Below are 27,838 nucleotides of genomic sequence, written 5' to 3'. Positions count from 1 at the left end.
CTTACTATGATTGGCATGTCTATAAGACTCCATAAACATACTCATAATGCATTCATAAAGCATCATAAACACATTATACCCATGTTCCTCATGCATTATGAATTGTGATTGTAATGCCTCATAAGCTGTGCTTATAATATGTTACACAGCTGAGTTAAAATATTAAATATCTGTCACTATTAATAGTATATACCCATGATGCACATCTGTCAGTTTGCTTGGAGTGTACCATGACACATTATCATTATAAATTTTGTTCTTGGTGTTGACTTTAACATCTTATAAACACAACTGATAATGATTTATTTTCAAGAAAATTAGGACACTTACAGACATTTTCAGCCATTAAGTTTATATTAAGTTTATTTAACAATTCTCCATAATATAGGCTCCATAAGCTGCCCACCATATCACAAAAAATATCTTGGTAATTAAAAGGCATCATATGCAAGGCATAAATGGATAGAAATAAAAAGTTAATAAGCTGGAAATGATAATTTCTGTGACGTCTTCTGTGAAGTCTTTTAAATATGATAAATCGCTAACTAATAATGATGTAGCAGAAATAAGTATTAGAGAACAAATCCCTAACATTACCTCATGTCACAACTGAGGAGCTTGGTTTTAAAGCAGTTTTTTACAGCTTTCATTCTTCTTTCATTCTGCTTTGGTATCTAATCAATTTCTAATGATTTTCTTTTTCATCCAAGGATATTATTATTATTCCATGTTTTGTCTGCTGATTGAATTACTCCCAAGTGCCTGAAGAATGTTGTAGGTGAAAACCATGGAAATTAACCAATTGACCTTTCCTCTGACCCCTAGGATAGGAGAACCCTGTGGGAAAAGTCACTCTAATGCAGGAAAATCAAAGAGATCTTTGAGGCCATTCAATGGAGCTGCAGGCAATCCGCACTAAAATTCCCACATGTGAAAATTAATACCACATCAAAACGGAGCTTATAAATAATTACAAATAAATAAAAACATTAATGGGGAGATTGACATCTCAACAAACAGAATAGAAATAAACCCACATTTTTAGAAACAAAATAATATAGTTCATATTGTAGTTTGTATCCTTATTAGTAATTAAAAAAAGTAAAAGTAAAAGTGTTTTTATGTCTCCAGCCTTTCTCTCCTCTTTTTGAAGTGCTGATTTGCTGGCGCAGGAATGCTCGCCTCGCCGCTGCCGGACAGGATAATGGGTTTGTGCATCCAGCCTGCGAGGGCAGTGTCCAGCTCCAGTCGTCAGCAGGCTCATGTCCTGTAGGGATAACCTGTCACAGTGCTGAGAGCCTAATTGATGCCTCATGCTTTCAGGAGCAATTATTGCGCCCAAATGTCAAGACCTAATTTCTGGCTTTATAAGTTGGACGCATGGGCCGGCGGGAGGCCGAGCGCTGGACTCCGCTGGGAGACGCTGTATGGTTTGCTCAGCAGATGTTGGGGTGGTCTGGGTGAAAGTCTGGGGCTGAGGAGCAGATATTTCCAAACATGAGCCTGATCGCCTGAGGTCCTAACTGTCTGCAGGGAAGAGTCGCGGCGTGGAGTAGAGCAGGAGAGCAGATATACAATGAGATCATAAATGTATATTCTTGTTTTTATAAAGATTTAATAGCTGATTCTGATTGTAATAACTGTATAAGGGATTTAAAGTGACAAAGAAAGTGGTTTAAAAAGTTTTTTAAACTGACTTAAGTCAACTTATTTCTCAACTCTTGGGTCCTGATCTCAGTATATTTTGAGTTGATGTAAACACAGTATTGTGCAAATATTTTAGTCACCTGTGGGAATTTTAGTACAGAAAAAAATGTCTTTTCTGAGAAGTAAGTGTTTTTTAGCTCAGTAAAACACCAGCATTACAATAAATACAAACAGCAAATTTACAAAAAGCATTGCTTTTACATCTCCTAATCTCTCCACAACTGAGTTTAATAGAGTTTCTATTTCTAGTTCTCATCATATCAACACCTGGTATGATAAATTGGTAAATTTGGTAAATCAGGTGAGCTGCTTACAGAACTAAACATATACACACATATATATATATATATATATATATATATATATATATATATATATATATATATATATATATATATATATATATATATATATATATACATATGTATTCCTTTATGGTTGCTTTTACATAACTTTTAAGGAACACAGTTGGATCTGAAGGCTCATGCAGTCTGTTTGAGAGTAGCACTGTTTATATTTGGTGAACAAAAAAAACAGTGTACCTGTACCTGAACCTGTACAGTGCTTTTTTACTAACAGTGTATACTGTATATAACATATACCTTAAAATCATTGAAAGCAGAGCACTGCAATCATTTAAAGGCATACACTTCTGTCAGGGGTACTATAACCCCTGGGAAAATAGCCACAGGCTATAGCTTTTGCTTTCGCCTTTTTCTATCGTCTCCATAGCAAAGAAACATCCACACAACACTTCCAGCATAGCTGTCAGCTTCTAAAGTCGAGTGTCAGGAAAACAAGAGCGCAGAGCTTAATTGCAGTTTAGGGAAGCCGGCCTCAAAGATGTCATGCTGAAAAAGTGTGTGACATCTGATGAAGTTGGGCGTGGCGCAGAATCACTCACTCAGTTTGTTTTTTTGTGAAATCATTCCTTCATAGCATCGCGTGTATGTCATGATTTTTTTTTTTTTTACGCGTTCAGTAGAGCAGGCCCGTTTCTGCGCTAAGCCGTGTAAACAGCGCTGCATTGTACTTTGGCTTTAAAGAGGTCATTTACTCTTAAAGGGGCTCTAAATAAATACTTGCTGTGTGTATTGTCGGACAACACCCTTATGCAAACAGATGCCTATCCTCAGAAGATTCCACAGCTTTAAATCAGCAGGTGAGCCTTAGCGCCGTCCCCTCGGCCCTGCGCCGGTCAGCCTGTAAAAATACGAATTAGACTTTATTGTAATCCAGGCAGACAACAGAGCCAGCTATAGGACGTATTATTGCCATGCACTGGTGGGAGCTGTCTCCCTGTATGAATACACACACACACACAGCACACACACATACACACACACACATGCTAGGGTATCTGCAGGTATGGAAAAATTAAATAAAATACTTTTAATACCAATCAGAAGCAAAATGACAACCTGTTTTACAATAACAAAATGGCTAAAAGAAGGCAACACCAATTTTACAGACTTTACAGTAAGCTTATGATTTCTGCATTTTCTGACAAACCAATATTGCAATTTTAATCAAGCACAGCCTACATGAACAGTTTTGCACAAACAAAGAAGGATCCAATGCAATGACATCCCACTTCTCCAGTAAGTCACAGGGTTTTCTCACATCCCAGAAATCAGAATATTGTATATCAGGCTGCTTGCATATATTTTTGGGAGCAATCAAGACACTTAGTGATGGACATTTAAACTTCTGGTTCAAGTCAATGCATAGTGTATGGCATAGCCTGTGCGAGCGCCCTACGCAGCTGGCCATGTTTATACTTCTGTCTTTGTGAATCTTCAACTCTGCGTTGCTCTGCAGTTTAAATCGTGAAGGTGTGAAGGAAGTTGTGTGGAGCTCAGTGGACCAATCACAGCTGCTGCTGCCCGCGACTCGCAGCACGTTGTATAAAAATCGTTCTTATGTATGAAACATGGCCACCAAAAGGGACTTTTGATTCACCCTGTATATTGCAGTGTGTGGTGCTTGGAGGTGGAGTTTGAGGAAACCAGATAAAAGCAATAAAAACTATTTGAGTATTGAAAAAATAGCGCCCCTCAGAGCCATTATAGAGACACTAAACCCTAAAACATATATAGTTTTAGTTGAATAGCTTAAAATTCTTAGAATTCTATTATGGTCATGTTGGCCTCTGCATGCAGCACCCTCACATAGGGATAATGCTTCTGTATACCTGTGGACATTCACAATATGTGGACACTCACAGTATGCAAATCAGTCAATAATACCGCCCCCTGGTGTTGTCCCACCATCTGTGCCTCACCTTTATCAGAGGCACAGTGCTCAGCCCAATCCTTCCCAGCCCTTCCTTCTCCCACCCCTAAACCCATACATCAGCCAGTGCTCCTCCCAAACTGGCCCTCCCAAACTTCTTTTTGGCATTTTTCAAATTTGAGCTAAGGGATGAGTCAAAATCAGGGGGTTTAGTTACCTATTAATAATTTTTTTCTGCTTAGTGCAATGGGCAGAAATGAAACAATTAAAAATAGCCTGTGACACTTTTGAGAGTTTTGTGAGATGGAGTTAATGCATTTTAAAACACTTTTTTGGATAAAGTAATTTAGAGCTTTTTAAGGATCTGCAGATACTCTAACTCACACACACACACACACACACACACACACACAAACATCAGAGACTGAGAAGACGCTGACAAGTGCTGAGGGAGCACCTGCACTGTCTGACTGAACTGTTGATGTAGAGAGAGCGAGAGACAGATTGAGAGAGACAGAGAGAGAGAGACAGAGGGAGAGAGAGACATGTGACATCAGCACATAGGCAGGTGTGGAAGTTAGCAATCTCTTCTCAGTCTCTCTTTCTCTTCTTGCTCACTCTCTCTCTCTCACACACACACACACAAACACACACACACACACACACACACCTCTATCTGATTGGATTTCCTTGAGAGCTCTTTGAGGCCGAGGCTGAGGTGATGAAAATAAGGGTGCATCCATTAAGTGCATGAGGTAGGCCTGAGAGAGGGCACGGATGAAGGATTTAAGTGTTGGCTGCAAAGTGCCTCGGACCACCTGCTGCAGGGACAAAGGCATCATTTTCAGTCCAGACAGTCTCAAAACACAGCTTTAACAAGTGCCAAAAAGTATTTCATGGCATCAGGTATCAAAAATCCTGAATGTTAAATTGACTCTGGCTGAGTCCCTTAAAGCCAGGCTGGACCTTTTAAAGGAGGACAGTGGAGTAAACACAGTCTGAAACACTGCTGAAATGTCAACAACAGTGAAAATATAAATGTTTAAAATGTTAATATGTTAATACTGGTTTCTATGTTCACACGAACACACACACTTGATTATTGTTTTTTGGTAAAACAATAACATGAATCTAAAGAAATATAGGAATGTTTAAATATACTATATGGACGTTTTATATTAACAAAATTATGAAAAAGTTTTTTCCTATTTTTGTTGGAGTAACTGTCTCTACTGTCCAAAAAAGGTCAGCTAATGCATTATTGAACAGTAGTGACAAGATAAGCATTGTTGAGATGAGGATGTTGGATGATCACCGTCCTGCCTCTTTCCTAACTCCCCAACTAATACCGAAAGTATTGGATAGAGCCCCATCCATCAGTGATTGAGTGATTTATACCCCTCTAGCCCATTTGCTCCAGAGAGTCCTATTCTATTGACAGTATTGACAGTATTGACCCATTTCTTTTGGCTTAAAAAAAGTTTTTTAAGTTCTATATGGAACTTTTCAGTGCTTTCATGTTTATTTGCCTGAACAATATTTTTTCCTTAATAAAAAATCTCTTGTATGTGGTTTTATAAAATACTTTAAAAATGGTTCTCTGAGAATCAGTATACTTTTTATTGAGCTTTTGGTCCATTACATGATGAATTGATTAAATAGAAATGTTCTATTTTAATAAGTAGTCAGTTAACTGTGAGCAAAATAGATTTTACATAGCAGAAATAGGTTATTTGACTTACATCAATATTGTAACCCTTTTCTATCTATTAACATCAATAAACAATATAGAGCACTGTAATTATTATTATATATTGACGTTTTTTTTCTCATTGAACCATTGTTGTTCAAAATACCCCCTCAAAGAACCCATTATACTCAATAAAGAGGCTTCTATACAGGACAGAAAAACTGTGTTGACAGTAAACCCTGTTTGCTGTTATACAGAACCCTCATATAGTCCAGACATTGTCCAGTACAACTTTCTGGTCTAAAGTGTGAACTATGTGGGGGTACATATTATAAGTATTATACGTATCTTTTTTCTGTATTTTAAAGAACTGTTTTTTGCTTAAACTCTCAAAAGTGGTGTCTGTAAGGGTTCAATAATAAGGAAACTGTTTTATATAGAAATGATGCAAAATATAAGGATTATTTAAATGCTTTCATAATTATCATAACATAAAAAACATATGATAAAATACATATTTCTGTAATACTGTATGTAGAACCGTTTTGCTTAGAGATTGCTGAGTCATAATTGGAATGGAGCATTTCTATTGGTCCATTTATTATTTTTTTTACACAGTTTAGAGTACTGATTCTCAGCAACACCAGACTAGCCAGTCTAGGGTTGTTGTTTTAGCACACCTTGCAAAATAACATATAACATGGACCTTATTTTAATTAACAAAATATAACCACACTGTATTAATCAAAAAATCACAAATGATTTTTTTACTGTTTTATTTGTATCATTATGCAGTCATCTCTCAGCTCTCTATAAATATTAACATGCATGGGAAAAAAAAAAAAAACTTGATCTGCAGAAGATGATGCAGAAGATGCACAGTGCTGTGTAACAGGCGTGTAAGTCTTCTTCTTGTAATCACGTATATATAGTTCTGGCTGATCATGAACAGGATGTTCAGGACGTTCAGGACGTTCGCTGATGTCGTCCCCTATAGTGTGAACCCCTCTTTGTCTCCAGGCTCCTTCCCGCCCCCATACACCGCTCACAACCGCTGTAAGCTGCTCAGATGGGAAAATCCCACAGTATCACATACCGGTAAAGGCTGGCAGCATGTAGGCTCCCCTGTCAAGACAGCCCCTGGCTCGCCATCACACAGATGCTGAGATCACAGAGCGTAGCCTTCATGCTTCAACACAAATACTCTTCCAAGCGTTGTGGAAACTGTAGATAGATATGCTTTTTTGGTCACTGTTGTGGAAATCGCTCATTCAGCCGTTCAAACACATTCAGGGGAAAAAAAGAGAGCGAGCACAGGTAGGTCGAGCCTCAGGGATCCAGATCTCACACTGTCTGTTCTTCTCCAGGTGATGCTTGGTTTAATTTTACAAATGCTGGTCTCAAACATTTGACAGCTCAACAGAATAATGTGACACAGTCAAGATGGATTAAAAAGGAAAAAACATGAAAAATAAATATTTCAATAATTAGACTTGAAAAGACCTGTCACAATAATTATGCTATCGAGTTATCATTCAATATATGGATATAACATTAATAAATCAATCATTTTTGATTACCTTAATATTGCCAATTGTGTTTTTTTTTTTACAAAAAGAGTCCATTAACATAAATGAGCAGGAATGTAAACAGAAGTTTAAATTTATTTATTTTATATATATTTTTTTTATATTTGTTGTTTTATTTATTAGTTCCAATTCCAATGTCTACATGTTCTTAATAATAATAGGAAAATAATCGTTATTTAGCAGTTATAGGTATACTTGTATTATTTTGCCACTGTATTTTATTAGCCTATTAGTTTTTTTTTTATTATTATTTCAAATTATATACCATTTTTCACAATTTGAAAGCATTAGTGGGTAGTCAGCAATGCACTCAGAGGAAAGTGCCAGATCCCCAGCTCTGATACATCAGCCAACAGACACCTGTGCTCTATCTACCCACCCAGAGAGAGAACCTGAGAGCATGGCCAAGTGTGCTCTCTCAGACTCCGGCTGCTGATGGCAAGCAGCACGACCCGAGATTTGAACTAGTGATCCTATGACAATGTATTATAAGTGTATTTAAGTATTTCAGTGGCACAAAATTAATTATTTAAAATTACAATAATATATAGTTACTCACAATTAGATCTCTGGCATAATATATCATCCAAAAAGTGTATATTGTGACAGGTCCTCCCTGATAGGGTTTTGTGAGCAACATTGTCTTATTGTCTTGCTGATAATAATGTCTCTTGTCTCTTGTGGACAAAATATTGATTTATTTATTTGTACACACTTGCCGTTTTGACCTCACTTGAGACGGGCCACCAAGCCGCCAGACTGCAGCTAAAGGTCAGTTTTTATTTCACCCTGATCTTGTCATTGCAAGGCTGCTACATGAGAAGGTCTCTAAAAGGACCTTTGAGGTGAGAGGAGAAAGACAGATCTGTATAGGTTGTGATTATCTATACCTGTCTATTAATAAAGAGTGGCTAACTCTTGTGATGCAATACCAGCGACATACATTTATAAACCAAACCACTTTTCTTAAAGTAACACTTTGTTCTGTTTAACCCTTTGATGTACAGCGGTCACTTTTCTAATTCCTCACAGAGCACTTCAGTATGATCTTCAAAATTTGATTAATTTAATGGTATGTAATTTGTCCAGGTCATTAAATCTGACATAAAAAAGACATTTTCTTTGCATGCCTGAAAGAGTCATACTAAACAAACTTAATAAAGTCATATTTAATAGAGACCAGCTTGTAACCTATGAAAAATATTTTGTTTGATAAAGTATAAGTATGATAAGTAAAACCGACAGACATAAAGTGCTGTGAATAAGTTCTTGTACCCTTCAAGATTTTCTCCATTATTGAATACACGAAAACAACAAAAGTCCTGATACAGCTGTATATAAATCACATAATTATCATAATCATTAAGCGTTACCACAGGGGATGGCTGACTTGGAGGATGGAATGCCTACGCCTGAATACATAAGTTGTAAGGTGTTATCTTATGAGTAAGTCTGAATGAGAGTGAGGTTAAACACTGGCCAACATGTAATGAGCAAGTTGTCCATGAGAACATCCAAATGAGAATTTTTATCCCCATTCAATGCAGGAGACCCCACACACATGTCCAGCAGGTTAGTGCAGTGTTTTCTTTAGCTTTAGTGGAATATGGCAAAATTCATGGGACACTAGTTCCTATACGTCTACAGTTTCATGATGATAACACCCACCTTTTTTGCCACAAAAATAAATAAATCAAGAAGGGGACAAGCACTTTCTCACAGCACTATATGTGTATAATGTTTTGGCATAAATATATATATTTTTTCTTAAAGCATCCTTAGAAAACAATGGTCCTTCTTTATACATCAAAATTGGGGCAAAATTGGGGAAACATGATTGGCCTTGCAATATTAATTTTATCAATAATACAATTAATATTCTGCACTTTGGTCATAAGAAGACAAATCCCTAGCTTAAGGCACCTTCTACAGTGATATCTATTTAGATAAGTGAAAATATTCATATATGCATATATATTATCAAATAAATAAATACATATAATAAATATGTGTAGCATAAAGTGTATAAATAATATCCTATGAGATGATGAGTCCCGTTCTCCGCAGGTTTCAGTCCTGACATCTCCAAGCCACACCCACATCACATCTCATATGTCCATCAAGTCCTCCATCACAGTTCCACCAAGTCTTTCTACATCAGTATCAGTCAACTCCACAACAATCCAGCAACAATCCAACAATTGATAACAATTGTATCAAGATACGCCAACCAACAGCAGTCGGTCTGGACCTTCTCTTCGCTTTCTTTGTCTACCAGCTGTCCTAGTGTTCTGTTTGACCTCGGTTCTGTTAGACCCACTGTTTTGGGTCACTGACACCCCCTTAAGCTCTCAGCACTTCAGACAATCAAGACTGAGACCTTTGCTCCGTTACTGGCCGATGCTCCCTAAAAGATCAATGCTCCCGTCTTGCTCTTGTCATTTGAGGCTTGTGAGCTGGTGCTAAAAGCCAACCATCTCGTTCCTTTGGACCCGTTCCTCTTCTAACGCAGGGCCAGCTGCTCTCAGCTGTGGCCTAACACTTCTTTGTAGAGTTCTGGTACTTTATCTGGATCCACTGGCCTGGGGAGGAAATGTGTGAACTTTTGATGCCGCCTCGATTTTGTCCCGTCCCTTGGCGTCCCGTCCCTGTTGAGGGCCACGTAATAGCGCGTGCCCTTTTCCCCGTGTTTGTAGAGATTGGAGGAGTACGTGTTGTACCAGTTCTCCTCAAACTGCTCCCGGAAGACACACTCAGCTGTCAGTTTCTCCTGTAAGAGAAGGAGAAGAAAATTATTGGCAAAATCAGGATGTTCCCATTAGTAGCTTAGAACAGGAAGTCCAGTTTTATCTGTAAAAGGACCAGTGTGGCTGCAGATTTTCAATTCCAGTCAACTGGTGACAGTATGTTTTGGGGATGTAGATACTGTATCTTCGTGGTAAGAATGTGTAACTGCATTGAGCATGCAGTAAAGTACTTTTGAAACGTGCATTGTGGTGTGGTGTCCTTTCAAAATTCATGAATTAATGAATAAGGACACAAATAAAAGTACTTAAACATTGTTAAAATTTATGTAAAAGGTTATGTATGTCTCAACAAATTATTTATTGAAGATATAGACACTACTACAACATATTACAACATTACTACATTTGAGTTATCAGGAACAGTGATATTAGTGTCAATTAATACTTAGTTGAGACATTCTGTTAATTGTAAGCACTGTTAATTACAGCACCCTTATTTACTAGCTTATTCACTGGTGTTACTGGCCGTTTCAGCAAGACTCTTCACTCTGTCATGCTCTCTTTTAGCTTCACCAGCTCTCCTCAGTTCTAATTCTGCCTTTCTTTAGATTAATGATGTGCAAATGAACACCCAAAGACTGAGTTTCCATATTATAATCTCCATGTTTGCAGTAGTTCTTGTATAAGTGCTGTTAGCAGCTCTACAGTTGCTGAGGCAACTAATAAAAGTTTTTTTGGCCAAAAAAAAACTTCCAGAAAGATCTACCATATCGTTCTGTTTTTAGAACGAGTATACAGTATTATAATAGCTTTGCAAGGATGGTTACAAAAACATTTTGATTCCATTTGTTAGAATATTTTATCCCCTAGCTCCCCATTCAGAAATGCTAGCGCTTAAAGGAGAACTCAGATGTAAAATAGACTTTTGGTGTGGTAAACAGTGTTTTTTATAAGCTTCTTGTGCACTTATTAAGTTATTAATGTCTCGTTTTAAATGTCAGGGCTCTCCAGACTCTAGCAACTACTTTGAGCTGGATAACGGTGGAAAAAGCGATTTAACGGGGCAAATTATGCCCCGTGTCACCCAGTCTGAAGGGTGTTTGGACAAACTGTTAAAACTTTTGGATCTCGGAAAGCTGTGGGAGAACGGAGGTGTGCTATTCATCAAAGGTAAGTACTTTTTATCATGTTTTACTACAACAAAAGTCCATTTTACACCAGAGTTCTCCTTTAAGGACTTCTGCTTTAAACAAGTGGAATCATGGGTGCTGGTTGTTTAGAGAGAAAACCTGCAGCCACACGGGCACTTAGTGGATAAGATGATATACAGAGATTGAAAGACTTTTAGGGGGTAAAACTTTTATCTTTGACTTCAGAAGAGAATCACTGCCCTTACACACACACACAAATGATTCCTCTGTCCAAACAAGGATAAGCAGAACGCTTTGTAGCGCTGTAATTCCCATGCACATGCTGAGCAACTTATTTTTTGGTCCCTTTATGTCTAATATTAACACAAATCTAAGGGACTTAAAAAGAGCAATAATTATTAAGATAATATTAAGATTTAGAAAGTAAATGAGAAGGACTAACTTTACTCCTTACAACCAGTCTTAAAAATATAACCAATGCCATTTTTTAACCCTTTCAGATCCTGCTTTCTTCTTTCTTGTTTATTCTTGCATTTAACACAGATTGAGACCTGTTGTCCAACAGAATTGACATTTATTATCCAATCGAACAGCAGCTTGGCCCCGCCTACTGCATTGGCCGAAATAAAAAAAAAATCCTGTTATGAGTTATTTTACTGCTTAGGCGTGATTTGTGAAATAAAAAATGATATAAAAGTTATATATAATAAAAAAACAATGTTAAACAAATGATTACACTGAACTTAACCTAGAAATAAAAAATAATGTATGTATTTTCAATAAGCAGAATGCTTTGTAGCGCTGTGATTCCCATGCACACGCTGAGCAACACTTACCGAGCCGAAGAGTTCCCCCTTGTCATTCATGCCGAGGTAGAGGCCACTGTCCACTCCTCTGATGCTGATTAATCCAACTGCCAGGCTTATGAATTCCAAAATACCTGGAGAAGAATAAATCAATTGTTCTGGGTATATTCTCTGAAGTCCAAGCCCTCGTCACAGATTGTGAGTAAGCTGCTGAAGTTCTCCTCACTCTCTCTCTCTCTCCCTCTCTCTCTCTTTCTCTCTCTCACACACACACACACACGCACACACACTTACTCTCTCTACCATTCTAGAGGAATACCAGTTCTGCACGATCACAGTGAACGTCTGTCAAACCAAATCACTCATATATTTTATAGGATACACAAATGTGATATAATCCTAAATATATATTTAAAAAATGTTATGTAACCAAACATTTAACCCTTTTAACCTCTTATATTCTGTAACTAATCAGTAACTTCATGCAAAACAACAAAGCAAACTGGCAAAAGATGTCTCTGAGATGTTTAGGTGCTTTGCTTCTCTTATTTCCCTTCTGCATCTAAAATAAAAATGATAGGGGACACATGTAGGAATTTAAAAAAGCAACAGTATTGATTATTGCAAACAGTACTCTAGCCAGCATCTACCATCATAAAACTGAGGTTTTAAGATTACAAAATAGCAATTGAAAATGACCACTACTGAGTTAACTATAGTGGAACTACACTTGAACTAGACTGGAACGTCTAGCTTCTATTAGAATAGATACTGATTTTTTATTTGCTGTTTTTTTTATCTCTTTCTGGTCAAAATAAAATGCAAAGGACATAGCAATGGAAACTGCAACAATACTGAGTTACTTATAGAACCTATACAGTGTAACTTCTTAGACCCCCAGTAATCGAGCAGCAGCAGCACTGAAAGATTTTATGTGCTATTAATTTCTTTAAAGTAATTTCAAATCTAAAATGAAATGCTAAAGCGTAAAACTAGCAGTTAAAAAAAGCAAGAACACTGTGTTTCTTATACAATGTTCTTAGTTACATCTATTAACATAGGAAATAAAGCATCTAATGTGCTGTTTTTTAAAGTATAAAACAGTAGCAGTTAAAATTCTAAAATAGATAATTACAGTGGAACTACTTAGAACATCCAGGATTTAGATGCACAAAATCAATCAACACTAGTGAGTGACTTATATAACAACTGTGTATGTTCTTAGTACATCCAGCAGTCTTGAAAATATACAGTACAGTGCAAAAGTTTTAGGCACCAAAGCAAATAACACTAATCCATTTATCTCAGCAATATGAGTGTTTACCTGAAAAAGCACCACATATGATTTGAACAGATGCAAATAAACATACATACAGTAAAATGTAACAAGGAAGTATTTACCAAACACATTTACCAATTTACCAAACCAGGTGTTTATATAATGACAACTAGAAATAGAAACTCTATTAAACTCAGATGAGGATAAATTAGGAGATACTTTAAGAAAAACAGTGATGTAAAAGCTCTGCTTTTTGTAAAATTGCTGTTTGTGTTTATTGTAAAACTAGTGTTTTACTGAGCTAATAAACACTTACTTCACAGATAAGAAGCTTTTTCTTTACTGAAATTTCCACAGGTGCCTAAAACGTTTGCACAATACTGTAACAAATGTGATTTTTTTAAAGTTTAGAAACATAAGCAACTCAACAATATGGCTATCAGTACAATAAAAAAAATAATTTATAATGAATCGATATGATAGAAGATATGAAAACAGATTTCCCTCATAATCCCACTTGGATTGATTTATCCCCTGTTTTTTAAGAGACTCTGACAGATAAGAACCCCTGCAGACCCCTGTCCCGTACCGAAGCGGCTGTGGTCCTGCCTCGTGCCCTGCACCGTTCCGTCCGGCAGGATCTCCAGGTGGAAGCCGGTCCTGCAGTACAGCTGGCGCCTGCGCAGGATGCCCTTCAGGTGCGTGAGGTCGGTGGTGGGGCTGCGCGAGAGCCGTTCTCCGGGCAGGAGGAGGCGCTCGGGCAGCAGCGCGAGCCCGTCGGCCGGCGCGGACATGTGGAAGGGCGAGCTCGCTCCGTCTGCGCCGCCGTGCACAAGCGCACCGAACTCCCCGATCCCCGCCATAGGCTGTAGTCCCGCCTGTCCGGACAACGTAAGCCGCGCGCCGCTGGACACGATCCTACGCGTTGCGGCGGGACGGTCCCATGCCAGCCGCTGCTGCGCGTACTGCTGCTGCTGCTGCTGTCCCGCGCGGGACGGGATGTATTAGGGGTCCCGTATGAGGATGGGTGAGAAGTGATCTTGAGAGAGTGGTTTTCCTCACTCTGTAAATATCCACCTTAAAAAAAGAGTCGCATGAGCTGCATCCACAGCGCGAGCTGAGTTATAGCCCAGTGTGTGTGTGCGTATATGTGTGCGTATATGGCTCCCCGCGACCAGGTAGGAATAAGGTGTGTGTGAGAGAGAGAGTGTGTGTGCGTATGAGATTGAAGGAAGTGAGTGGTGCGTGCTGCTGTGCTGTGAGTAGCGCGAGGCAGGTGCAAAGCGCGAGCGGTGGGCGGGGACTGGTGGGCAAGACCTGCCTTCAGTGCGCGAGGCCGCGCGAGCGTGTACTGTTTGGCCAAGTGCAATGGGCTAGTAAACTGCATTGAAATCTGTAACTAATTAATTAATTATGCACAGAAAAAATATAATCAGACACCGGACACGATCACTGCACTGTCCACCATGGATGGTAAACTGTCCCTGTAAGACATGTATAAAGGACTAGAAAGCCAAAAAATATAAGCGATCTATTTAAAAAGTAATTTGAATAGAAGTTTAAATGTTCTTAAAGCTCAACACTTAAGCAGTACTAATTTTTTTTAACTTAAGTATTACAAGTAGTTTATTCTAAAATGCACTACTCAAGTACTGAAAGTAAAAGTACATTATTGTGTTATTAGTGTAGTTATTACAGAAAGCAGTTGAAAGTTGTCAGAACGGGAGCCGTGAGATCTTCTTATAAGGCCAGCTTGATCTCTTTATTCACTCAATGCTGAGCAGCTACATCAAACCTATGACAGTGCAGAGCATCCATCGCTCTGAAAAAAAAAATACTTCAGTAGACACAGATAAAGCATTTTAGTACTTGTACAGTAGTGAAGCAGTTCTACTTCATTACTATACATCTATGTTTTCTGTACATACGTGACACTGTATCAGGACACTTTACCCGGCCATGCTGGTGTTCAGTCTTACTAACAAAATGTGGCAAAGTGGACTGACATTCAATGTCAAAGTCCCCATATGCATATTTGGCAGGTCAGTGCTGTGTTCTTTAGCTTCTATTGGGCATTGCAAATATCAGTGAACATGATACTAGTTCCTATCCCATGAAGTGTTAAATAAACATACAATCACTTTATTGGAAACACTAATGCTAGGTTAGACTGCTCTCAAAATGACCTCAGTTCTTCCTAGCATGGAATCCATAAGATGTTGGAAACATTCCTTTGAGATTTTGGTCCGTGCCGCAGGGAATGGAATGACTGCATCACACATTTTTGCTGATTTTTTCAGAAAAGTGCAAATCTACTATTCTACCACATCCCAATGAAGTTTTGTTTGATTCAGAACCAGCCACTGGCAACCTCCTTAAACACAATGAAGATTTCATTTCCATGTTTATGAAACCAGATTTAAATGACTTTTGCTTTGCAACACGGTGCAACACTAAATTGCTGAAAGTAGCTGTTAGAAGATAGTAAAATGCAGGTATGAAGTAATGCACCAACAGCAATTAAGCTGTGAATTGGGCTCAGTGTGTGCCAGGAAAACATTTAATTGCCTTACCTGTTTCTGCACAGCTTTAATGCAGAAGAACTGATGGCAACATACTGTAATGAACATTAGTCAGTAACAGATGCTGTAAATAATCATCTCTTATGATTATTTAATTTTATTCATCTTAAAATTGCAAAGTATTTGTTGGAGATGCTCACACATGCCAGAGGTTATTTTCAGATAATACTAAATTTTTTCTTAAAGAATAACTACTTTGCTCGATAATAATAACATAAGTAAATAATAACAAAAAGAGCACACACACACACACACACACACATATATATATATATATATATATATATATATATATATATATATATATATATATATATATATATATATATATATATATATATATATATATATATATGCTCTTTTTGTTATCCCATGAAGGATATCCCATACATATGCATGATATCCCTATATATGCATGATATATATAGGGATATATATGCATGATGAAGAGCATATTTTTGACATGCTCTTTTTATTATAAATATATATATAAATAAAAAGAGCATGTCAAAAATATGCTCTTCATCATGGGAATTGCTATACACCTAAATATTTTAGACCTGTGTGGATGTATAATGACTTTCTAACATTCATTTAAAAGCTGTCTGACTAGTGGAAGGATGGTTCTCCCTTGTATGTGAGTATTGGTTCCTTCCAAGGTTTCTTCCTCCTCCAGCTCTGGGTGGAAGTTTTTCATTGCCTCTGTTTGTCACTGGGGGGTTCTGTACTTTATGTTAAAATTTTGTCTGATTGTTTGTCCTGCGATCACATTTCAGTAAAGCTGCTTTGTGACAACATCAGTTGTAAAAAGCACTACATAAATACATTTGATTTATTTGCTAATTTTGTTAAAAACCTCAAACCTACTACAGCTATTCACCATTGCATATTATTATAACTCTAGAAGTCCAGAGTTATAAACACAGTTTAATGTTTTAGGTGAGTTTTTAAGTTTTTAGGTTAAGAGCACCATGTGGTATCTCAGTGACCACTCTATAGGGCGCGTGCTGTTTACTGTGTGAGCGCAGAGCAGAGCCGCGTGCTCGAGGCCGCGTGTAGTGTTACATCTCGCGAGGAGTCACGTGAGCCGCTGTGTCACTGCCATGATGGCGGCCCTGCGTCGGCTCCTCTCAGCGGGATGTAAATACAGCGTTACTCCGGGCGGAGCGGGGCCCGGCGCTCCCCGCAGCCGCTCTGTGAGGCGGGCTGGGGCTGCTGTGGGTTTGGCGGTTGGGGGGGTGGCGGTGTACGGGCTGTGGCTGTACCGGGAAGCCGGGGAACCGGGCGGGAGGAGCGGTCAGCACCGCGGGCTGGTCAGCTCTCTCCCCGCCGTGGCCGCGAAGGAGAAGGTAAAGTTACGGCTGTGTGATAATAATAAACACGGTAAACACGGAGCGGGGGCTGAATTAGAGACCACCCTGCTGTTTAATACCAGTTTACGACGGAGTTTAGTCTGATTAACTGATTAAATATTAAACAGGAGCTTCTCCTGAGCTTTATAAACAGTGTAGGCGCTCTCCACCGCAGAGAGGTGCTGAAAAACTGCTGAACTGGGGTTTTCTATATGGTGCCCTCGATACTGATGATATCGCGATACTGTGATTCTGCAATACTCAATATATCGCAAGATAATTCTCTATGATACTTAACAGCATCTGTGTTACTGAAGAGAATAAAATACTCCTAAATAGACAAACACCAGGAATTATGGATGTAATGGTGTCAGTTTTACAGAATTTCACAATCAATATTCTTTATCGTACAATAATCATTTGATTACAGTGTCGTCTTCCTAGTAAGTAACTTATTGATAATGTGTAGCAAATAAAAACAATACTATATATATATATATACTGGCTGGCCAATGAAAAAGTCACAACCAAAAAAAAAAAAGACTCTAATATTTGGTTGGACCAGCTTTGATTGCAGCGGCATTCGCTGTGGCATTGTTTTAGTAAGCTTCTGCAATGTTCTCCAGCTCATCCCAAAATTCTCAATGAGGTTAAGGTCTGGACTCTGTGGTGAACAATCCACGTGTGAAAATGATGATCTCATGCTCCCTGAACCACTCTTTCACAATTCCAGCCCCATGAAGCCTGACATTGTCATCTTGGAATATGGCTGTGCCATCAGGGCAGAAAAAATCCATTGATGGAATAATCTGGTCTATATTCAGTATATTCAGGAAGTCAGCTGACCTCATTCTTTCAGCACATACTGTTGCTGAACCTAAACCTGCAGACCAACTGCAGCATCAACCCCAGATCGATCGTTTGCTTGGTTAATTACAGGTGGCCATTTTTTTTGGCCCGGCAGCATATATCGTGACATTGATATTTTGTCCAACTCCTTCTCTTTATAAAAAAGATAGGGTGAAACAAAGCTTGTTTGGGACAATGGTTCAGATGAGACCGTTTAGCTGTATAATTTTTTTTCCTTGTCTGAAAGGAAAAACAATTTCACTAGAAAACATTTAGTACTTGCTCATTGTGAAATACAGTCACTCCGAGTTGCATATCCATGCTGCACGTGAAACTGTTCTTCTACCCCATTGACAGCAGTAGCCAATTAAAGAAAACAGTCAGAAAAACAAGTCAATCAGGAAAAGTGTGTTTCAGTGTGTTTTCCCAGCAATTTGTGTAGTGCAGTGCTGTTGCAAATAAACGTTTAGTCGACATAGAAATTTAGAAATGCTTGTTTATAATCAAAACTGACGTTTATATTGACTGATCATAGTAAGGATCTATCTAACTAAGGATTTGCACCACTGGTTTTATTTGAGATCAAAAAGATTTGCCATGGTATATAGGTCTATTAAAAACACTTGTTAAAAACAAATGTTGGTCTATAGTTAAGGTACAGCATTAAAATGGGTTTAAAAAGGGACTGGGGACTGTTTGGAACTCAAATTGCTTTTACTATGCACCAGGCACTCCTTTCAGAAAGCTCTCCTACAATTTGTGAGGTCTAGAGGAGCCTAGCTTATCTTTTATTCTCAGATCAATACTTTGAATTAAACAATGGATAACATTTTAGTGAAGATGAACAAAAGCACAATTTTGTATTCATTCAGACTTCAGAAGCACTTCAAATGTTTGTTGTTTTTTTGATAACCCTCAGAAACTGAGGAGATCAAAGTGTGATTATCTTCAGTCTTGTCTCTGCTTCCGGAAAGCTCTACTGAAAGCACTTATTCAGCTCACTGATTTAGACCGTCCACTTCTTTCTGCACGAGAGGACAAGACTGTAGCCTGGTCATGTTCTTGGCATTGGTCTCTGTGTGGTTTTGTACAGCAGTGATCTGAGTGAACTTCGGTTTGTTGGATCATTAAACCATGCAGGATTGACTCAGCCCACATGGCAGCCTCCCTTACACTGTGTTCCTTTTTCTCTTTGCTCCCTTATCAACTCAGGACAGGGGCGGGCGGGAGGTTTGGGAAGGGTGGGGTGCATTGGACGTAACCTTGACTTGTGGATTGAGACGCAGGAATCCAGGCCTGAGGTAACGGGACACGGCAGCTTGGCAGCAAGGCTGACATTTGATGTGGGTAATAAGTAGCAGGGGCACACATTCCCAGGGTGTTTGCTTGGTGCCCAGTGGGCCTGGCTGCCCGCCACCTGGGAAAGACATCAGCTCTGTCCTCGTGAGCTTGGGCTCTTCGTATCAATGTTTGCGGACATTTGGGTGCTCAGTCATGTGGAGGGACCAGCTTGTAAAGATATGCATAAAAAATACCCACTGATATTTTGATGGTCAACACTTAACAATGTGGGGAATACACATAAAAAGGAAGAACATTTGCATTTGCTTTGCACTGCATTAGACAGTCAGTCATAGTGTAATGCGTTGGACGTTAACAGCTCAACAATATGTGCAGGATATCCTGTGGCTTATAGTAGGGGTTCCAACTGTCATTTTTTAGCAAGATAATGCTCAAAAACCCACAGCAAGGGTTTATTTTTAAGAATTGAAGGTCAGTTAGTGCTGTTGCAAAGACAATCAAAGACAGTATGATGAAACTGTCTCTCATCAGGACTGCACCCTAGTTAACAGAGTATATTGGAGTGTTTAACACTTACGACAAGATACTACATGATTCCTTACGTAATTTTTCATAGTCTGAATGACTGTAGCATTCATTTACAATGTAGGAAAAAATAAATAAAAACATTGAATGAGAAGGTGTGTACAAATGTTTGATATTTGTTACTGTATAAATATATATATAGCATCATTATATTCACACATGTAAAGTTTTGTTCCAATTCAACAATTCAACAAATCATTTTTTGTCAAATAGGTGTATATAATAAAGTTAAGGATTAACAAAAAACAGTCTAAAGATTCTTTACATTGGTAATTATATGTTTAATGAAAATTATTTTATGTGTGTGTTTTTCATTGCAGACTAAGATACGCATTGACGATGAGAATATTACAATGTCGGCCCACGAGCACCGGTTCCGCCTCTTTAGTTCACTGGAATACGAAGGACAGCTTTACATGACTCCGCTGGACTTCATCGAGTCAGTGACCATGAGTGAGCCCAAGAGTAAGCACTGATCCAATATCCTCTCATCCAGCATTCAGCTGTGTGTAGTTCAGTTCAAAGAACAGGTGCTCTACATGTAGCTTTATATTGATTGAGAAGGATAAACATGACATCTCAGATGTTACACAGATGTTTCATCCAAGCAAACCACCTAGTAGCTCTATAAAGGTAGCTATGACTGGTCACTGCTAATGGAGTCATAACACCTGCATAAAGATAGCCATCTGCACCAGCATAACACTTACGGCCCATTTCTGTTGCAAAAATCTGCAGAACCATAACCAAACATGCATTTGATCCCTACAGGATTTCCCAGCTGTGAGGGAGAACTGTAGGATGTAAGATGTAATAGCTGTTATACATGGTGGACATCAGGACAGGTTTGAGTCAGAGAATTGATTTGTGATGTAGTTATGTATTGTTTTATGATCAGATGGCATTTCTATGTTGCTGGGAGAAAGGTTAAAGCAAGGATGAGATCGACAACACCCATTGTTTATCCTTCCTTGGCCCAGTTCCACTGCACCATTAAATACCAGTATACAGCTTTGGAAAAATCTCTTCTGACAATTCTCTATTTTTGCTATTTATAAGTATATAACTATAACTATAACTATGGACAACATTTCTCCCAAATTCCAAATAAAAAATTGTCATTTAGAGCATTTATTTGCAGAAAATGAAAAATATGCAGAGCTTTTAGACCTCAAACAATGCAAAGAAAACAAGTTCATATTTGTAAAGTTTTAAAAGTTCAGAAAACAATATTTGGTGTAATAACTCCTGTTTTTAATCACAATTTTCATGCATCTTGGCATGTTCTCCTCCACCAGTCTTACACACTGCTTTTGGATAACTTTATGCCTTTACTCCTGGTGCAGAAAATTCAAGCAGTTCAGCTTGGTTTGATGGCTTGTGATCATCCATCCTTCTCTTGATTATATTCCAGAGGTTTTCAATTTGGTAAAATCAAAGAAACTCATCATTTTTAAGTGGTCTCTCATTTTTTTCCAGAGCTGTATAGGGGTTCACAGACATGCCAAAAAGTCATAGGATAGCAGTATGTATAATACTGTATAATACTGTATAATTTTTAAGTGCTCTCTTATTTTTCCAGAGCTGTATATCAGAAAGTTCTGGCCAGTTCTTTTGTTTCTGAGCCTAAAATAAACTCATAATTTATTATTTTTTGCTTGTTGGGATTTAAATACTATATATGGCATGTAGTATGTAGTCCATGTCTGCTAATTGTAGGCAAAATGTTTGAGAAGTAAAAGTATTTATAAAATGATTTAAAATTTGCCTCACTATAATTCAATGCCCATACACAATGATCATAAACAAGATAAAGTTCCAAAAAGTGAATCTAGGTTCTGTACCACAATAAAATATAATATAATCCTAAAGTAGAGATTTAATAATACTGAGCAATCTAAATTACTTAAATTCCAAAAAAATAAAACACTTTCCCAGTTAGGAGGAAGTAAAAATATACAACATTTTATATCAAACAATGAAATTTGTTTAGTGTTTTAGTCTTTTTTGTTATTTGGTATTTGGTTTCAGTTTGTTTGGTTTCAGTTTCAACCAAAATAATTATTTTTTACAGTGCACCCATAGCTCAAATACTCTTTTTACATTTTGACACAAACATATAAGCTACATTTCGCTATAACTATGTAATTATATTAAATATATATATTTTTTGTGCCATCGCAAACCCAGCAAAACCCAGGAGTGTTTTCAAATTAGTTTCTCTATATGAAGTGTGTAGGAAGTGAAGGGCACGCTTTAAACTTTTAACAGTGTTTACACACCACATAAAACTCTCTCCAGTAAAACGTTGGTTTTCTATAATACGAGCTCTTTAAATCTCCAGAAATGGGCCACTGTTGTCCGGGAGCTGAGTGCACACTTCTACCACGTGTGTTTTAGCTGCTAGCTGAAAGCTGGACTTCCTGGACCGTTCAGAGAGAATAAAATGTGAACTCTAATATAAAGGGCACAGGTTGCATCACTGCTTCAGCACATTTTTAATGGCGTACGCTCAACAGAAAGGCATAATGGTATTTATGGTTTTATGCCGTGGCTATAAAGGCAGTTCTGGATGTGCTCTAGCTGTGCTTGTTTGTGAAAGGCTGACCAGAGGGCCATAATTGCACATCATTGAATTTCATGATGTAAACATAAGAAGTGAGTCATATATTAACTTGTGATTGGCTAAAATTACTAAAATGTTCTGTGTTTTTTTTTTTGGATTGTTCATCTTGACGTTTTTGAACCTATTGGAGATTTTATTTAATTATACTGTATTTTAAAAGCCTGAGCTCCAGGATGGGTTTAAATTGCTGTGAGATGCAGGGAGCAGTTTTTAGGTGCACCTGCATTTTTGAGGGGCGGCGCTGTCTGAATTTTAGCAGACTTGTTCCTGAGGCTGCAGTTTGTGGGGAACACCTTCATGATTCTGGTCAGACTGCTGAGAGAGGAGGAATGTGTTCAGTCAGTCAAGCATTTTATGACCCCTCTGCCTTATCGCTGCAGCACGGCCTTGTCATTCCTTTGCAACTTGCCTTTACAGTTTTAAGCAGTAAGATCACCACATTGCTGTCATTGTTTACAGGATTTATGATTTGAATCTGTCCTGATAATGTTACCTAGACCTATACCCAGACTGAGAAAAGTATTAGAATAAACCAGATTAGCTTACTGTGTTAATATACAGTCCATAGGGCTGTGTGTTCGTAAGACGTTAAAAGGAAAGTTAACGTTTTATCCAATTAAAACAATGGGATCTAGTACCAGAGTACAACACTGCCCTCTAGTGGCCGAGGTTTAAACAAAACACAAAATTAATCACTGTCTAACACCAAGCTTTACATATAAAAAAGTAATTGATACAGTATTGTAAAACAAAATATTGTGATATCATACAATATCAAGATTTTCCTAAACGTTCACTGACACCTTATTAATGCTCTCATCTAATTACAAATAAAATATCAAAAATTAATCGAAATTAAGCTAAATTGAATCTATCCCTAATCAATTGTCCTGTTACAATAAATATTGTGATGATCAATATTATTTTAAGTTTAACACCATATATATGGTAAATATATACAGCCCTGGAAAAAAAGAGACTTAAAAATTGTAAGTTTCTTTGATTTTACCAAATTGAAAACCTCTGGAATATAATCAAGAAGAAGATGGATGACACAAGCTAAACACATTTGGCAAGGAGTGGCGTAAAGTTATCCAAAAGCAGTGTGTAAGACTGGTGGAAACTGGTGGTAAGATGCATGAAAACTGTGATTAAAAACCAGGATTATTCCACCAAATATTAATTTTTGAACACTTAAAACTTTATGAACATTAACTTGTTTTCTTTGCATTATTTGAGGGCTGAAAGCTCTGCATCTTTTTAATTATTTCAGCCATTTCTAATCTTTTGCAAATAAATGCTCTAAATGATAATATTTTTATTTAAGATTTGGGAGAAATGTTGTCTGTAGTTTATAGAATAAAACAACAATGTTCATTTTACACAAATATATCCCTATAAATAACAAAATCAAAGAAACTGATTTAGAAACTGAAGTGGTCTCTTTTATTTTTCCAGAGCTGTAGATTATACATAACCACTGTTGATGTTATACATAACCACTCATTCATGTTAGTAGGTTTTCCTCCGTATCTAAACACATTGGGCAATATCAGCAAAAATTATTAAAGACCTGACAATATATTATCATGACAGGTCTATACTGATCCATGTGCTTCCTGTACTCATATGTCGTTTCTTCTTTTTTTCAGAAAAGAAGTTTTGGAGATCCCTAACAAAACAGGTACAATCATTAATGTCTATTATGATGTTAACTGCTTAAATAATACATCTGATTCAATGATAAATTCTTCTTTTTTTTTTTTTTTTTTTAAGGATTTAGAAAAGATGCTCTCAGACACTCCTCCAATTTGGAAAGGATCTTCTAGGTTCTTCAGGAACTTGTGTGAAAAAGGTAAGACTTTACTAAAGATAAATATTCACATTTACAATACGTTATCTGTGCTAGTTTGATCAAGTTTGGGTGTAATTCATGGAAAAATAACCAATAGTACATTAACATAGATCCATTAACTCTTAATCTGAACGGTAGCCACATAAACGCTCCACAACCTGCGCTACTTGCACAGCTGATGCTAACTTACTCCCTGCCCCGGTAATACTGTGTACTGGGGTAAGATTTTGAAATAGTAAGATGGTATGTGAAAAGTGGTTACTGCCCAGCCTCAGCTTGGAGCATGATGTAAGAAGGTAAAGATGTACGAGGTAATTCACAATGAAGGTCTGAATATCCTTCACTGAGACGGGTTTAGGATGAAAATCCAGGCATATTTTGCCTTACAAGCTCATTTAGATCATACCAGGAACCAAGAACGACATTATGCCAGGAACTCTTAAATCAAGGATCATAGTTGGGTAGTGAAGTAGCTTAGAAATAGTTGGAGCTTGAAAAAATGTGCAAAATTAGCAAAAATTTGTTTTGTTTGGTTGCAAATTTGAGAGCAGGGTTTTATATGAAATAGTTTTTAGAGCTTTTTACTTCTGCTTTAATCTTGTTTAACCCTTGTGTGGTGTTCATATTTTTGTTACTCGTTTACTTTGTTACTTGTTTTTAATTCAGCTAAATTAAGCAATTTTACATTAAAATGCTTTACACATGCTTGCTTCACCTAAATTGCAAGCAATATAAACAGCTTACATGGTTAATATTTGCCCTTTACCTTTCTTATGTTACATTTCTTTCAAAAAGTGCTACTCTTTTTTTTATTAGTTTTTTAATAAAATGTAAAAGAAAATGAATTAAACTCAAGATATGAGTAGAAAATTTGTTTAATTTCAAATTTACAAATGAAGCAATGTTTATTAGCCCTTGGCCAAACATACTGTATGTAATATAAACGTGTAGGGGGGTGTGTGGGGTGTACAGTGTTTGTTTATCGAAAATGTGTTTTGATATATGTTTTTCACAAAAAATGAGCAAATGCCAATGAGTTTGAGTTAGAAAAAAAAAAATTGTATCATTTGATGAAAAATGAAACGGGTCCCACAGACCCGAACACCACACAAGGGTTAAACTACCAAGCCGTTCTAAGGCCCAATCTCATTTCAACCTTTTGGCCCTACCACTAACCCCTACCCCTTCTTTTCAAGTGTAACCCTTCCCCTTGGAACAGAGGAAAAGGGTGAAATCCTCCCCCTAAGAATTGGGACAACCCACCCAATACCCTGCTGGGCTGATATGAAAGCAGACAGTGGAGTGCTAAAGTTCAGTAAACTAGCTGCTAGTTTCTCTATAACTAGTTTACTTTAGGGCATTGTATGTATTTAGAAAGGGGGGTATTGTGCAGAAATTAATTGTTATTGTATGTTCCTTAATTTCTCTTTGATAGGGAGCTGAAATTAGCTTTTTTACCAGTGATTCTTAAACCCTTTGGTTTTAACTGTGCATCTGAAAAATCTCTGTAGGAAGGGCTAACAAGCCCTATCCCTTCCCCTAACCTACCCCTTCAGCCAAAACAAGAATCGGGACACTCCTTCCCCTTGGCGTGTACGCACAAAACAGAAGGGGTAGGGGTAAGTGGTAAGGCCATGGGGTAAAATGGAATTGGGCCTAAATGTCTTTAATAAAAAGAAGCCTTAAAGGGGACATATTATGCAAAACTCACTTTTATTGTGATTTTGTATTTCTGTTTGGGTTACGACTGCCCCTGTAAACAACCCAAGCATGAAAACAAAACATCCATCTGTACATTTTCTGTAATTCATCTGAAAAAGTTTGCTGTCAGGAATCATATGCTTCTATGAGCCGTTTGGATGCTTCCTTATTGTAACATCACAATAATAAAACTTGCATAGAACCACCCTGGCATGTTTTATACAGCCCATAGACCTATTCTAACTTGTGTAAAAACAGGTATAATATGTCCCCTTTAATGTCATGTTAAAATAATATTTAGATATCATCCTCAATTCCCTCGATCTGAGCAGAACCACAGGACAGTGCAGCTCTTCTGCAGACAGTGACTGTGATCTGGCGCGTTGGCTGTATATTTAATCTTATCTTGTAATCTAGCACAACTGTGACTTTGCTTGAGGGGAAACTCAGATATGAAGGTGACAAACACACATTACCTGCCACGAGGCTCTGAGGTAATTAAAGCACTCAGACAAACACTAAATCAGATATGACTCAAAATTACAATCACTGTTTAGTAGCTCTGTAAATGTGCTACACTCAGACACTCAGAATTGAAAATATGTAGATTATTTTCATATTAAAAATATCTACATTTACATTACAACTTAAATATATAACATTATAACATTACACATAATTTTGTTTTTCAAATTATTCAGATTATAACCACATTAATAAATCATAATAATAGTAATTACTAATTTAGTATTTCAGTTTGACAGAATATAGGTTATTTAGATGTATACATGAATAAATTATAATAATGTTATATAATGACTTATATAATGACTAAATTTTATAAATATCTATTGTATTTTAGTGAAAATGTTGAGAGCAGTGTATTATCAAGAACCTGGTGTTATGATACCTATCACTATACTGTATTATTATATTATAAATATCAGCATTAGATATATTATTAGATATATTAGATGTATTGCACTATATTCTAAACAATGTGATATATTGCCATTGTTTTATGAAATTTTACTTTAAATCTCATAGTATAAAAGACACACCCATATTTATGGAAATATGAGTAAAAAAAGTTAGATTTTATCCAATCAGAAGAGTGGGATTTGAAGGCAGAGTACAACACTGCCCTCTAGTGGTCGAGGATTAAACACAACACAAAATGAACTACTGTCTGACTGTATGACCATTCTTTACATGTAAACTAATAATTAAAATCAATACTGTGTTTTAAAGAATAGATACTTTATTGAAAAAAAAAACATAACACTGTGATACTTTGATATATATCGATATTCTCTTACACCCATAAAAATGACAGCATTCTAGAAGTACCATGACTGATGTTTCCTTTATGGAAATCTGTTGGCAGATCAAAGCCAAAACGAGAAGGAAGAACGTTAAATGTTATCAGTGTAACACAAATTGTTCTTTCCGAACAATTTTAAGAAGAGGAATTACTGCAACCACTGTGGCAAAACTGCTGCCAAGAATCAGTCCAAAGAGTAGAGTAGCACATTATACATCTCACAGCAGCAGCAGCGGCGGCGGCGGCAGCGTGTTAGCCGTGTTCCGTGTGTTCTGTGGCTTAATGCGAGTGTCAGTGCTGCAACCCGAGTTTTTAATTTAGCCGTTAAATTCTGAAGGTGCACTTAGGGTTTAGGTTTAGAAGAAAGAGGGCTGATCTATAGAACAAAGCCTTGCTTCAGACAACACGAAAAGCTGTTTGAACTCTGCAGTGTTGAGACTTGTCCCACTGACAGCCCC

The 27,838-nt window shown here is 37.4% G+C and overlaps 2 protein-coding genes across 3 annotated transcripts in view; one reads left to right on the top strand and one right to left on the bottom strand.

The window, feature by feature from the left end:
- Window positions 1–6,391: 6,391 nt before the first annotated feature.
- On the bottom strand, window positions 6,392–14,467 carry fgf20b (fibroblast growth factor 20b). Its single transcript, XM_007258676.4, has 3 exons — window positions 13,794–14,467; window positions 11,956–12,059; window positions 6,392–9,991 (listed from the first exon to the last, which is right to left on the bottom strand). Exons 1-3 carry the CDS (start codon window positions 14,065–14,067, stop codon window positions 9,746–9,748), a joined length of 624 nt encoding a protein of 207 aa, XP_007258738.3. The 5' UTR covers window positions 14,068–14,467; the 3' UTR covers window positions 6,392–9,745.
- A 2,402-nt stretch (window positions 14,468–16,869) lies between these two features.
- Window positions 16,870–27,838, top strand: part of micu3b (mitochondrial calcium uptake family, member 3b) — a 33,545-nt gene continuing 22,576 nt past the window's right edge. For both annotated transcript variants that reach the window (XM_022684223.2, XM_007258675.3), the window contains exons 1-4: window positions 16,870–17,135; window positions 20,195–20,339; window positions 24,153–24,184; window positions 24,277–24,355. In XM_022684223.2, coding sequence (XP_022539944.1) covers window positions 16,890–17,135; window positions 20,195–20,339; window positions 24,153–24,184; window positions 24,277–24,355 — 502 coding nt within the window. In that variant the 5' untranslated portion in view covers window positions 16,870–16,889. The remainder of the gene's footprint in view (window positions 17,136–20,194; window positions 20,340–24,152; window positions 24,185–24,276; window positions 24,356–27,838) is intronic.

Source organism: Astyanax mexicanus, chromosome 10 (assembly GCF_023375975.1).
Source record: "Astyanax mexicanus isolate ESR-SI-001 chromosome 10, AstMex3_surface, whole genome shotgun sequence".
In the NCBI taxonomy this organism is placed as follows: Eukaryota; Metazoa; Chordata; class Actinopteri; order Characiformes; family Acestrorhamphidae; genus Astyanax; species Astyanax mexicanus.
Note: the sequence above shows the minus strand (reverse complement) of the source record. Positions and strands in the feature narration are given on the sequence as shown.

What these genes read in the sequence shown, in the direction of transcription:
- fgf20b (XM_007258676.4), bottom strand. Translation starts at nt 14,067, where the DNA reads ATGGCGGGGATCGGGGAGTTCGGTGCGCTTGTGCACGGCGGCGCAGAC. An exon ending in GCAGGACCACAGCCGCTTCG is followed by an intron (nt 12,060 to 13,793) that starts GTACGGGACAGG and finishes ATTCTTCTCCAG; the next exon opens with GTATTTTGGAATTCATAAGC. An exon ending in AGGGGGAACTCTTCGGCTCG is followed by an intron (nt 9,992 to 11,955) that starts GTAAGTGTTGCT and finishes CTTCTCTTACAG; the next exon opens with GAGAAACTGACAGCTGAGTG.